Source organism: Primulina tabacum, chromosome 12 (assembly GCF_025594145.1).
Source record: "Primulina tabacum isolate GXHZ01 chromosome 12, ASM2559414v2, whole genome shotgun sequence".
NCBI classification, from domain to species: domain Eukaryota; kingdom Viridiplantae; phylum Streptophyta; class Magnoliopsida; order Lamiales; family Gesneriaceae; genus Primulina; species Primulina tabacum.
The window spans coordinates 3,304,388-3,319,017 of NC_134561.1; the positions used below are offsets into that span (position 1 = coordinate 3,304,388).

General features: G+C 34.9%; 2 protein-coding genes across 3 annotated transcripts; both read left to right on the forward strand.

Moving 5' to 3' along the window:
• Positions 1 to 4,391: 4,391 nt before the first annotated feature.
• LOC142521025 (putative HVA22-like protein g) lies at positions 4,392 to 7,314 on the forward strand. Of its 2 annotated transcripts, none has more exons than XM_075624207.1 (7): positions 4,392 to 4,518; positions 5,429 to 5,469; positions 5,555 to 5,653; positions 5,733 to 5,789; positions 5,889 to 5,952; positions 6,035 to 6,241; positions 6,790 to 7,314. In XM_075624207.1, the coding sequence occupies exons 2-7, from the start codon at positions 5,438 to 5,440 to the stop codon at positions 7,189 to 7,191; spliced, it is 861 nt and encodes a 286-aa protein (XP_075480322.1). In that variant the 5' UTR covers positions 4,392 to 4,518; positions 5,429 to 5,437; the 3' UTR covers positions 7,192 to 7,314. The 2 variants fall into 2 exon arrangements, with proteins under 2 accessions (XP_075480322.1, XP_075480323.1); XM_075624208.1 differs by having other exon boundaries at positions 4,393 to 4,636.
• A 551-nt stretch (positions 7,315 to 7,865) lies between these two features.
• On the forward strand, positions 7,866 to 11,284 carry LOC142520849 (tRNA (carboxymethyluridine(34)-5-O)-methyltransferase). Its single transcript, XM_075624000.1, is given in 4 exon segments — positions 7,866 to 8,015; positions 8,619 to 9,063; positions 9,065 to 9,732; positions 10,934 to 11,284. Coding segments are annotated over 3 exon segments (1,185 nt in total). The 5' UTR covers positions 7,866 to 8,015; positions 8,619 to 8,646; the 3' UTR covers positions 11,034 to 11,284.
• The last annotated feature ends 3,346 nt before the right edge of the window (positions 11,285 to 14,630 follow it).

The window sequence follows — 14,630 nt, forward strand, 5'->3', positions numbered from 1 at the left end:
CTGTTTTGAGTGTGGCGGTGTGGGCCATATAGCCAGGCATTGTCCTAGTCGTGAGGGACAACGAGAGCCCAGGGGTGATAGAGGAAGATCTTCAGATGGAGGAGGACGACAGCCTCAACAGTTTACACCACGACCTTCTATAGGACAGCCACGTATGCATGGAGTTGGTCTGCCTCAGGCACGTGTACGCTTTGACACGAGAGCAGGCAGAGGAGGCACGAGAGGAGATGATAGTGGGTAAGTGTTATTTATGTTCTTATCATGCTTATATTCTTGTTGATACATGTGCCTCGCATAATTTTATATCGAAGAGGTTTGTGGTTGAGCATCATATGAGCCCGTCTCCATTTTCTATGCCTCTTCCTGTTTCAACACCCTCTGGAGTTGATATATCAGTCATATATATGATATCAGATGATATTATTTCTTATGAGGGCTACGATCTGAGATCCGATATGATTATTGTGGAGATGACTGATTTTGATTGTATTGTTAGAATTAATGTGCTGAGGAGATATTGTGCGACTGTTGATTGTTATCAGCGGGTAGTATATTTTTATACAATTTATTACAAGGATAAATTCGACCAAGTTTTAATAAAAAAATCAATTTAACCCAAATTTTTTTAAAAAAAATTCATAAAATTGCCCTATAGAGCAAGCTGCCCGAGATTGGCACCCTTCCCATGTGCTCTGCTGCTACTCGACAACTTGGGTTGCCATCGATGGGCACCTGACTGTTCGCGCAGGAAGTACGCAACTTTGAGTGAAAAACAAAAAAAAAATTAAAATATGCACAAACAGTACAGTATGAAGTGTATTGCTTGAGCTGGGAAGCGCTACGGAACATAAAATAATTTATTATTATTTTTTGTTTTTCTAAAAATCCAATTTTTCTGGCACCGAAGAAAATAGTTTACTACTATTTTTGTTTTTCTAAAAATCCAATTTCAAGGCTTTGCAATTTATTGAAAGATTTTCTTAAGCAAAATGAATCATATGATAGAAAACTTGGCTCTGATGCCATTATTGAAGTACCGTTTTCTCACACCGAAGACGCAACGAACACCTATTGCTGAGATCGAAGAGCTAGCTTAGAGCTTTCACTTCATTGTTCAAGCTCTTGAACATAGGTTGAGTTCATACATTGAATGATTACCTATTCAAGATATATTACCAATTCCTTTGAACCTACTACCACTACCGAAGCGGGCCTGCTTGTTTTGGTTACTGTTGGGGTTTCAAACCTCTCTCTTTCAAAACATTTTCAGTATAAAAAACAAGTTCCTCGATCAAATCTATGCTAATGGAGCTTCCTTCTTGTTTGCCCCCTACCTCTCCTTAGTAGCCTTTGTACCCTAGATCTACTAAATTAAAGAACAAATGATTGGGGATTAAGGCTCTCGAAAGCTAAGTAATATTGCCACTCTAAAACCTGCTTCATTCGAAGAATCCCGCTAATGGAAATTCAGACTCGACGTAAAGCTTAACCGTCAAATTGACTCGTTGGACATCTACTCTAACATCCATAACTCGAATGGTCATATTGTCGTTCTTTCTAAAATATAAATTTTGTTTTCTTATAATAATAAGTTGAATTGCTTCATGGACTTGTATCTCAACTCACTTTCCCTATTGTCAATAGGTCCATCGTTCCTTGGATATTGTTACCACATCTTTGATGCCACCTACCCAATTTTTCCCTTTGGTCATGTGTCACAAAAAGTTGTCTTTAGATTGACGAATTTTGAGTCTAAAGGAGGGACTCGATTTTGGTAAGATTGTTATCAATATAAGGGCTTAATATTATTGCAGTACTCTACGAATAATATTATTTTCATTGCATTAAAAATAATGTAAGATTGTTATCAAATTAAATAAATAATGGTAAAATAAGAATTATAAATAAATACCTAAAGAAATTCAAATAGATTTATGAGATGAGCCATGAGTACTGCTCCTAATTGGGGTCGCAATTCTTGGCAGAGCCATTATTATCGCCTCACTATATATATATATATATGTGTGTATATATGTATGTATGAGTAGATCTCTTGTGAGAATGTCTCACGAATCTTTATCTGTGAGATAGATCAATCATACCAAAATTCACAATAAAAAGTAATATTTTTTCATGGATGATCCAAATAAGAGATTCGACCCACGAAATTGATCCGTGAGACCGTCTCACAAGAGTTTTTGTGGAAACATATTTACATTAGTAACATTCCACTTCATATTTTTACTCTAGAACTGACAAAATAATCTTTCCTATTTTGAGTACTGAATGTGAAACTCCAATATTTTAAACTATAAAATTGTAAAATGCTATGTTTTTATCGTTTCCTAATATATATAAATATTTCTGCTTAAGAATATCTCTCTTTCAATAAATATATTTCTTGAAATTCATCATAATTGAACAAACAGTCATATCTCCGATATCAATCGTAACTCCAAAAGTTTGTTGCTTTATATAAAAAATAATAATTTATCAATCTTTGAAGCTAGCAAATGAGCCCCTAAAAGTCCATATAGTAGCCGTTGTAAAAGGTCCACAAATTTTTCAATTAGTATTCCAAATATTCCACTCACAAACTCCCCATTTTAATGGCACATGGTATAAACACCGAGAGTACAAGAAGCCAAGTAATAAAGTTGTTGAAAGTAATAAATAAGAACAACTTAAACGTGATTCTTAGATTGTTGTACGATTTAAGAGATTGAAGCTCGCTTAGCTCAATTACAATTACCATTAATTATAATTTTTGCTGACACGGAAAGTTTTCGAACATACGATTGTTATCAAAGTTAAGCTTACTTGTTCAATTTCATTTTTTTGAAAATAATGCAATTATTACGATGAGAATTTTTCGGGAGAAACAACTGTTCTTGCTGAGAGAGCATCGAAAATTGACATTTGAAATACATAATATGGATTATTTAAAAGACACAAAATCTCCAACGAGACCATCTTACTGGTTAATTTTGTGAGATACCTTTCCTATATGACATAATCTATGAAAAATATTACTTTTTAATCCGAGTATGTACTGAGTCGACCGACCTCACAAAAAAAAATTACTCTTTAAAAGATTAAATTTATACCGTTATTATTAACTATGATTTTTGGTAGAATAACACACGCTCGATCTTACAAAACTTATGATAGAGTCTTTATACATAGGCTTTAAAAAGTAAAAAAAGAGTAGCATATAATTAGTAACATTAAAGAAACTTAGAAAGAGAGATTCTGTTGGATTGTTGCGTTTTGGTAGGTTAAATAATATACTTTGCTCCTTATACATTCATTCATGCTACCAACTATTTTATTTTATTGTAAATTCTTAATTAATTTGAATACTTAATTAATTGAATACTAAGCAGTATATTATAAGTCATTGTCAAGGCACATACAAAAGTTCAGCAATTACTAAGATTTCTTTCTAAATTATTTTAAAAATCAAGTAAAATGTAAAAACAAAAATCATTAATAAATTTTATTATAAAAATTGATGTAAATTTGGCTATGTTAAAATAAAATTAATGAAATTGTAATTTAGAAATTACTATCATAAATTGAAACAAAATTATATCCTTTATTAAACAAATTTATCATTTTCTTTTGTAAAATTCATAGAGTGATACCAATTTATAATTTACTTACACATTATTATTTACTTATAATTTTATATTATATTGTGTATTTCATTAATTTTGGAAAAAAAATTAAGTCATGTTTGTGTTAAAATTGTGTAAGATTAGCTAGGAGATTGTTAGTTCTTATGAATGGATGATAATTATTAATTTGAACATTTAATAACCATTGAAGAAAGAGTATGTCTCATGTGAGACGGTCTCACGAATCTTTATCTGTGAGACGGATCAACCTTACCGATATTCACAATAAAATAACACTTTTAGCATAAAAATGTAATACTTTTTCACGGATGACCTAAATAAGAAATCCGTCTCACAAAATACGACCCGTGAGACCGTCTCACACAAATTTTTGTCTTGAATAAATTGATTTATACATATTCAATCTCTTAAATTTAGTGATATTTGATTGGTATTAGAAGATAATTTTTCAAGTTTTTAATCTGTACTAGCAATCAAATTTCAAAAGTGATGCAAGGTGCAATGGCTCATTCAATGACACAAAATTTTTTATGACATCATTTAATATCTCAATTTTGTGAGACAAATTTCTATCCGACCTGACCCGATCTATTTTTTATGTTAAAAATAAAATTTTTTTATTTTAAATATAGATCGAGTCGATCTATTTCACGAATATAAATATGTACGATCGTCTAATAAGTGCGAGCCCTCACGTTGATTCCGTGCACCTCCCCGCACATTAAAATTCCTCCTCATCCTTTCAAAACTCAAATTGAATTTTAAAAAGTTACGGTTAAATCCGGTCCCCTCCTCCTCGCCTACTGTCTCCTCTCGCCGACGTACTAACGGTTAGTCCACTATACGAGGCGGCTCCGGCGGCCGTGCGACGGAGAAGGTTTCTAAAATCTCATGCTCTCTGTCGTTTATTGATCAACTCACTGTGTATGCGGCGCTGAACGAGCGGAGATTTCCCCCTGTTTTTTTTCTTTCTGGAGTATCGGTTCTCTGTAGAGGTTCTGAAAACCCGAATGATTTGAATCCTGACTCTTTTCGAGTGTTTTTTTTTGTTTCTATGTTCGATTTGTTAACTTTGGGGTGCTTGTCGTGGAATTTTCGAAGAGTTTTTTTCGATGAAGTGCTGTTTTCTTTCTTTCTTTCTTTGTTTTCACCGTGGAGGTATTTTTAGAAGGATCGGTAAACTTTGTGTGGGGGTTGAGACTAGTATGATTTGGTGAATTTGAGCTTTTATGAGTTTGAAACTGCTTCATCTCTTGTTTTTATGAAGGAGGCGATTTGTGTCAAAATTAAATTTACAAATTAAATGGTCGAAATAGCAACTTTGGGGTAATACATATATATTCTTATGATGCTTTCAGTTTTTAGTGTGGGTGGGACAGTCGGAAGAAATTGGTCTGGAGAAGAATTGGAAAGATTTTCGTTTGTAATGATCTTGAACTTTATCATGTTTTTTATGTAAATAAAATGCCAGTGGAAATGTACTTGCTAAATATGTGGGTTAATTGCCGAAATAAAATAAGTGGGGTTTGATTACATTCTCTTGTTTTAGCAACAGAATGCAGTTTTTGGAAGGCAATAATGAGTAAACAACTTATGGGTTTTTCCGTTTGTCATCCCGATTCTATGCTATACTTGACCTCATTATGTGTTTTATATTTTTGTGGGATTTGATTAAATTCTCATGTTTTAGCAACGGATGCAGTTTTTGCAACCTCATTGTTTTTATCTTTTCCGAATCTGTGGTGTGCTGAACTTGATCTTATGTGTGTTTTATATCTTTGTGACAGAGAATCGAGATGATAGGATCTTTACTGACGAGAGGACTTTTGTACGTCTCCGTTTTCTGGCAGATAAAAACTAAACCTCCCTACATTTCCGTTGCACAAGTTTCTAAATTTCTGAGCATTTTGCAGGTTGATTTTGGGTTATGTGTATCCTGCATATGAATGCTATAAATCCGTGGAAATGAACAAGCCTGACATCGAGCAACTTCGTTTTTGGTGCCAATATTGGTATGCTGCATCTTTCATTTATTTAATTTAACAATGCTTTAATGCAATTGTCTGATTAATTTTCATCTCCAACTTTCAGGATCTTGGTCGCTTGTTTGACTGTTTGTGAATGGATTGGTGATATGTTTATTGGCTGGTTAGTTTTCAATAGCTGATACACTAATACTTTTTTACTTTATTGTTACATTTTTTCCCCAGATTCTCATTGTAGTTCTAGCTTGTAAAATGTATTCAGGGTTCCTATGTATGGCGAAGCTAAGTTGGCCTTCTTTATATACTTGTGGTTCCCTAAAACCAAGGTCAATTTTCTATTTATGGAATATTGGTATTTTCTTCCTTCTATATTGTATTTTAATGTTTTCTTTTACTAATGTATTTCAGGGAGCAACATATGTCTATGATTCCTTCTTTAGACCCTATGTTGCAAAGCATGAAACAGAAATCGACCGTAGTCTGTTAGAACTGAGGACACGAGCTGGAGATATTGCTCTCTTGTACTGGCAAAAGGCAGCAAACTACGGGCAAACTAGAATTTTTTATGTTTTACAGTATATTGCTTCACAATCATCCCCCCCACAACGAGCTCAGGTATGAACTGGAATGTTTTTTTCAAAGAGTATTCAGTGTTGTCAAGTGCAGCATAATAAAATTCAAAATTTTCAGACCACTTTGTTTTTTTGTCCATTGTCGACTTATAGGAGCAGTTAGTTTCCTTGAATGAACTCTTTTCAAACATTCATGCCACGCACAAGTGTTGGTAGAAATTCTTTCCTGATTTGTCAAAGCAAAAGAAATGCCTTTTCTGCATCCAATCTGCCTATAGTTTCTTGAGTGAAAATTCTGGCTACTTTTATACTTTCAAAATAACTTGAACTGTTTAGGGCAAAGCTAAAGCAGTTGTTAATATTTAGTCGTGCTTTGAAACGACTCTTTTCCAGTCATTAGATGTGTGAATTCGGCGAAGCTTTTTCTTCCAAACAATATTCAACGTTAAACTCTTTATACTCTTGACTATGTTAGCTTCACACTTGTTTTTTACAACTCCCGACTACCTTCAAGGAATTTTCCAGCACAATTTGATAGGGATCCAATTTTATCTTGTTTCAAATGAACATTTCCGATTTCAACTTTTGCAGCCATCTCAGCAAGGCACCAGAGTTCAGAAACCCGCTGCACCATTAAATCAAGGACCAGGTCTAACAACACAGCTGCAAGATGAACAACCCTCTTCTCCTGCTTTGAGTGATCACCAAGAAGATGCAACAGACAAAGCAGGACCTTCGGAAAATTCGAAACCTGCTCCCACCCCTGTCCCCCCTCCCGCAGTCCCAAAAGAGCTGAAAACAGCGCCGATGCAAGCCCTTATTGAAACTGTCAAAATTTCAGAAGAACTGGCAATGATGCATGTTGATTCAGTGCCTTCAGCGAATGGAAGTGCTCAACCTCCTCCTCAAGACATGATATTGGACGGAGTAGAACGAGTGACACGAGCAAGGCTTAGGAAAACACGTGCTCCCCCAAATCATCCGAATAAATAGATGTATTTCGCGTATAGTTACGTTGTGTTGGTTAGCAGATATGTGATCAGTGGATTCTTTATGCTTATGTAACATTACTCATTTCAAGTCCTTTATTCTTTTATATACCGAACTTTTGTTTGTATTTTTCTTGGGAAAAATTGTTATTGTGCATTTTTCATATTGCATTCTTCCTCAGTAGATGTAAATCAATCTTCCTTCACACCGTATATGTTTGTATATATTCCAACAAAAAGATTATCACAAGAAACAATCTATCAAGTATAACGAAAAGTTAATAAAATCAACACTATGGAAAATGATTAACTCAATGTATAAGTTTGAGCTATATTAATTGACAACTTGGTAAAAAAAAATCAAACATGAAAAAAAATTGACAAAAATTTGTGTGAAACGGTCTTACGGGTCGTGTTTTATGAGAATGATATCTTATTTGGGTCATTCATGAAAAAACATTACTTTTTATGCTAAGAGTATTACTTTTTATTGTTTAAATGTAATAATTTTTATTGTGAATATCGATAGGTTTGACCAATATCACATATAAAGATTCGTGAGATCGTCTCATAATAGACCTACTCAAATGTTTATGAATGTTCTTAAAAACAAATATTTTTAAACCTGGGTTTGATAGGCCCAAAAATGGTTCTTAAAAGTCCAATCTATAAAAACTTGCAGTTGGGCCAATAGCCGTATGGGGTATTTAGTCAGGTCTCCGCCACTTGCGGCGCCGCCGGCGAGGTCCGCTATATTTCCGAACATTGGACACACACACCACCCGAAGATACAGCAGCAAGAATTGTTTAGTTCTGCCAAATATTTACGTAAGGCTCAATCTGTTTCTGCATTTTCTTTTTGATGAAACTCGCGATACTCTGTTTTAATTTTCTGAAGAATATCGATTTCTTCCGATTTTTCGCGTTTTATATTTAGCAATTATTCTGTTTGACGGAACGCCGATGGTAAATTTTTGTCATGTTTTGTTGCATTTACTTTGGATGGATGATTTTTGCGCTGTATTATGTGTTTGTTGGCATGAATGGTGATTCAGCAACTCGTGGGGGTGGATTTTTACTTAATCTATCCACGTTTTCTGACCTTTTGTAGATGTAGATGCCTTTAATTTTTTCTTGATTTTCTTAAATAATCCTTCTGGAATCATTTTACTAGATTTGTCATTTGTGAGAGATGAATTTACGCTTATGGTTCTTTTGTTTGATCATTCATCTTAAGGCGTGCTTATGTTGTTTTTTTATTTACGTGTTTGGGTTTTCTTCACCGAGGAGCAAGTTATTGTCTTCTATAAGGTTTTTGCTTTAATACAAAGTATCCGTGTGGGTGAGGCATCATTTAAGATTCACGTAGAGTTTGGTAAATTTTTATTTTTATTTTTATTTTTCCTGAAGTTTGTGGTGTTTATCTTTCAGTCTAGTCTAATGATGGTGGCATAAGCTGATGATTTTTGATGCTGCTACTACAAGAACATCTCTTATTAAAGGATTTCGGGCATACTCTTGTTTAATATTTCAAACAACTGACCATCTGAGAGGTTTATGTACCATGAAAGAAATAGAAAAGGATGGCTCCTCTAGTTTGTCCGATGTATCCGAAGAAATGTTAAACGTTTTATCTCCTGTTGCTGTGAAGTCTGACCCGAGAGCTTCCTCTTCAAATGTTCAATCGACCCCAGAAATTGAGAAGAAGTACGTTCATCGCATATATGACGCAATTGCTCCCCATTTTAGCTCTACTCGGTTTGCAAAATGGCCCAAAGTTCAACTGTTTCTGAACTCTTTGCCCTCAGGATCACTTATATTAGATGCAGGATGTGGAAATGGGAAATACTTGGGTTTGAATCCGAAATGCTATTTCAGTCGGTTGTGATATCAGTGCCCCCCTTATTGGTATATGTGCGGATAAGAGGCATGAAGTTTTAGTTGCTGATGCAGTAAATCTTCCTTACCGAACTGGATATGTTGATGCAGCAATTTCTATAGCAGTGTTACATCACTTAAGCACGGAATGTAGGAGAAAGAAAGCTGTAGATGAATTAATTCGTGTTGTCAAGATGGGTGGCCTTGTTCTAATTACAGTTTGGGCTAGGGAACAAGAGGATAAAGCTTTGGTTAGCAAATGGACTCCCCTTCCTCAGAAGTACTCGGAGGAATGGATTGGGCCTGGAAGCCCCCGAATTCGCAGCCCTTCCTCTTCACTTGCTCTAGAAAGCATCCCAGAAAATGAGGAAAATGTTTCTGCAGAGCCGTCGAAGTATATTCCTTCTGTGTTCCTAAAAGGTGAATTTTATGAAGAAATGCATGCAAATTCTAGTTATGGAGAAGATGCATTGGCTTCTAATAATAAAAAAAGCAGAGATTGTCAGCAGGAGTACTTTGTTCCTTGGCACTTACCCTATCATCGAGCTGAAGTGAGTGGAGCTTCTGCCAATGCCATAGCTAATGGTTGGGCAAGGAAAGATGACAAGAAGGGCGCTGTAGTCTATGACAGATATTATCATGTTTTTGGTGAAGGTGAACTTGAAAGGTTAGACCTCAATTTATGATTATCTTCCTCAGTTTGAATAATAATAATAATCTCTCAGTGATTTCTGTCTGTAATTAATAGCTACATACTTGGCTCTAATCAACAGCAAATTGTCAAAAACGATCCTCAGCTAGCATTTGCTTGCTGCTTGATTATTGTTGATTAACAGCTTTGTGATTTGCGATATTCGAGCAAATATTTGCATTGACATTGATAGTCTGCCACTGTTTTGCTAAAGAACAGGCTTTCGGTCTTAATGTAATTACCATTCTTAATGTATATTTTTTCTATTTGGGCTGAACCACTGGTGAATAAACGGGAAAAAATAATGGAAAAGATTTCATGGAGTCAATGAAGGCTGGGGGCCGCAGTTGTGGAGAATGAAATGATTCAACACGTCCTGTTTTTCTATCCTTACCCCTCTACGAATAATACCCACATTTCTTTACTAGAATTCCTCTGTTGAACATCTGGTCCATCCCTAGCCTCTTTTCTTCTGTTGCACCGCGGAACTCTGTCTACCAAGAATAAAATTGCATGTCTTTGCATTCTTTTAATTCTCATTTCTGTCCACCCTGTGGGTCAAGGCGAGAATAAACAGCTTTTTTGGTGAAAAAAGAAACTTCAAATTTGGAGAGTTTGTAGACTGACACAAGTTAAAGTCCTCCCCTACTTTTTTTATTACAACATTGGGGTGGGGTAAGGGAGTTTTTTTCTTTTACATGGGACTAAAGTTGTAACATCTAATGTGTTGTTTGCTCTCTATGGACTATGATTAAATAATGTTTGTGTGACAAAAACAAAGATTTTTTTTCTCGAATAACAAACACGCCCTCATCAAAACTTTTCCTCATAATCGATGATCCAGATTGGGGTGATTTTGTCCAAGTAGGATTGAATATCACGCAAGTTGGGTATATGCCTGTCTAATTTATTTTCCTTGTGAAAGTAAAGTTCTAGCTTAAAACACAGGTATAATTTTCTTGATCCCAGGACAGGCTTTTGCTTCGGTTTCGGTCTTTTTTCTGTCTGTAACCAATTAGAAGCAGATGGACGTGGCAAAAATGTAGTCCCTTTTTTTTTTTTCTTGATCTCTAAATACTTGAATCAGTACAAGCAGTTTTCCTTGTATTCTAAGTATGATTAATTTGTGTTGGAGCCTTGACAAAACTATCGGCAGTGACAGTTGTTTACTCTGCAGGTTGGTGTCTGGTGTGGACGGTGCTGTCATCGTCGATCAATTTTACGACAAATCAAACTGGTGCATTATCCTTGAGAAAACTTCATCTCTGGGCCGGTGATCATGTTCAACCTCGAGCAAATAGAGGTTTTTAGATGCATGGAGACTTCAAGAATTTGATGGTGCAAAGGATATTTTGTGAAATACTGAATCAGAGATGGGAAAGCGGTAAAAACATACATTGAAAATGAGATTGTAATATTTGGTTTACATTACAGATTTCAAAAAATGTAACCAATCACTGCTGACTGTAGTTCAAATGTAGAACTTGCTTTTCATTGGGATGCGATCAATGAAGATGGGGTGATTCAATGTGTTTTGGGCAGAAAGTTGTTATTTTTACAGAACTTTGAATGTAATCTTTGGTTTACATATTCAAAATTTTTTGGAAGAGGAACCCCTCCCAGACCATACTTCTATAATAGATGGTTTCAATCTCGAAACTTGAAGTTCCAGTTTATTCTGTTTGGATATGGTTTCGGTTTTGATTCTAAATTATTTTCATCTTGATCTGGTTGTACTTCGAACCAATTTGATTATTTATTTATATTTTAAAGGTAAAAAAATAATGAGATAAAAACTAATGAATTATTAAAAATTATAGCGTATCATATAATGAATATTTACTTTTTTATTAAAAATAAAATAAAATAGTAAAATCCCGATGTTCTCCAAAGATGATTTTGATGATTGGAATATTAAAATGAAGGCTCACTTAATTGCTCAAGATGATGACATGTGATTTGTCATCATAAATTGTCCGATATGAAGATTTTAAAAGCAAACACTTTCATTGCCATTAGTGATGGTGCTTCACAAATGATAGAAAAACCAGAATGGAATGAATAAGTGAAGACAAGAAGAAAGCCAATTTAGACAATGTGGATAAAAACATTTTATATAAGACATTGAACAAAAATACTTTTAGCAAGATTAAGATGTGTCCTACTTCCAAAGACATATGGGAGAAATTGATATAACTATGTGAAGGCAATGCTAAAACAAAAGAGAATAAACTGTCTATTCCTATTAAAAAATTGACAGTATCAAGATGGAGGCTAGAGAATCTACGTCACATTTTGATGAAAGAGTGAGCAACATCATTATTGAATTGACTGCTCTTGGCAAAGAATATGGCAACCGAAAAATAGTATTAAAAGTACTGATAGCACTCCCAAGAGAATGAGATGTCAAAATAATGATAATGCGAGAATCTAAGGACCTTAATGTCACAGTTTGTGAATGAATTTGGAAAGTTCATAAGGAATAATCATGGCAATGTCCAAAACTCAAGTAGACACAATCACCACAAAAAAGAGCCCATTGATGAGGACAATTTGCATTTCAACAGAAGGAAAGTCGGGCATTTCATAGCCGACTATCTCAAGTGAAAGAAGGATGAAAGGAGGTCAACTGACAAAGAAGGCCTATCTCATGACAAGAAGTCCAAGTATGAGAGGAGGTCATTTAGAAAGAGAAGAAACCAGAAAGTGTTGGTGGCTGAAGACAGCAAGGCCAAGTAGGCTGATTCCGAGACTCACTCATCCGAGTCAGATTGTCCTCATCAGTGAGAGAGATGAAGATGTGGTATAGTGCCTCATGGCCGATGCTGAGTTGGAATCTACCTATGATGAGGTATTTGACTTTAGCTTAACTGATTTTATATGAGATGATCTCATATTTTCACTCAATGACATGATAATATAGTATAAGAGACTTTCTCAATCATTCGAGGAAGTGAAAGCAAAGCCAGTAAGCTAGCACTTAATCGAAACTGAACATGTGCAAATGGAAATATATTCACTTTGTGAAGTCCAGTAAGATATATGAATATCAGAAGCCTACTGATCAAGTTAAGAAACCTGTCAAACTAATTAATATAAAGGCAAATATTTTGGTATTGGGTATACACAGAGAGTCCCTCTGTCAAGCCCAACTGGTCTGATAACATATCAGTCAAGCAAGACACAAATCAATGAAGGCTAAGCCATATCGATAAAAAACTACAAGCCTGTTCAAAAAAGCTACATGCAAACGAATGATGACAGAAAGGCAAAACAACATTTTGTTTCCAACACTTATAGAGCATCACACACACAACAAGCATTGCATACACACAATTTTGCAACACCTTTGTTGAAAAAATAGAGTGATCGACTAGTTAGGCTGATCTAATTGTGGGTTCCTAAGGGACTAATCTCCTTTGGACCCAAATAGGATTTAGTGCTAGTTGATTATATTTTGTATGCAAAACAATGAACGAGAGGGACAAAATAATTCAGTTTGGTACTTTTACACTGGATGTTCAAGGCACATGACCGATCACGCCAAACTGCTATATGAATTAATCAACTGTGAATGACCCAAGATCACCTTCGGTAACAATACTAAGAGTAAAGCTGTGGGTAAGAGTAAAATTACTCCTGGAAACATAATAATTAACGATTTATTACTTGTTGAAAATCTGTGTTATAATTTGATCCATATTAGTCAACTTTGTGATAATGGTTACTTAGTTGAATTTTGTAAGAACAACTACTTAATTAAAGATGTTGTTGGAAACTAAATTTCGGTTGTTTGACAAACTAAGTGCTTAAATCGATTGGATTAACTGATCAAGAAGTTTGAGAGTAACTGAACAAATACTCAAACTGACAGTTGCCTATAACTGAAGATTAATGTGCAGATTAACAAAGGCAACTGAACCAACTGAACTGAACTTACACAGACAACTGACTGATCAGTTGGAAACTGATCAGTTGCTACATTAAATTGTGAGCTTAACAGCTGATCTTTCAGCTGTACACATCATCATTTAACGAAAAGGACATTCAACCGACAAACAATACAAAAGCAGACTGCGACTATTAGTGGAAACGCCGCAATTCAGCTGCAGTATACGAATGTCAGAAAAAGATTGACGTGAAAAATAACGGATATAAAGATTCACATTATATTGATTATTACCGTTGAATAGAAGCCTATAAATAGCAGAGAAGAGCAGTTGAAAAACAATGATTTTTACCATCTATCATTCTTGCTGTTACCCTGCTGAAACTCTCGCTCATATTCAAAGAATTAGATGCTCACATTTATCAGATATATTCGTAGCATTCTAGGCTACTTTTCGAGCATACAAGCACAAATAATCTTATTGTATATTCGATCTTAAACGAGATCAGTTGTGCTAAGTCCAGTTGACTACTGTGAAATAGATTGTAAACTAAGACTTTCAGTTTTGGCATTGTTAAGTCCAAACTGAAGTGGGTCTGTACAAGTGTTTATATTGATCAAATTTTTTTAGTCGATATCATATCCTTGTGATAGAAGGGATGACGTATGAGTGGTTGAAATCTCCGAACATCCATAAAATATCGTGTATTCTCATATCAGTTTTCATTCTATCTATCAGTCAGTTTATTTCCGTACTTTATTGTTAACTGATTGATATCGACTGACAAGATTCCGAGTTTTAGTTTGTCACTAAACCGACTCAACATTCGAAAAAATTGTGAAAATCGAGAGTGTTTATCAACCCCCCTTTCTAAACACTCCTTCACCAGTTAATCGATCCTATCAAGTGGTGTCAGAGCAGTTAAATCTTGTCTCATAATATTCTTATCCACAAAACAGATCACCATGTTTTCATTCAATAAAA

Bases quoted from the DNA above. Each gene is read 5' to 3' on its own strand.
- LOC142521025 (XM_075624207.1), top strand. From the start codon at position 5,438: ATGATAGGATCTTTACTGACGAGAGGACTTTT. The intron at 5,470-5,554 runs GTACGTCTCCGT...AGCATTTTGCAG, and splicing joins TTACTGACGAGAGGACTTTT to GTTGATTTTGGGTTATGTGT. The intron at 5,654-5,732 runs GTATGCTGCATC...TCCAACTTTCAG, and splicing joins CGTTTTTGGTGCCAATATTG to GATCTTGGTCGCTTGTTTGA.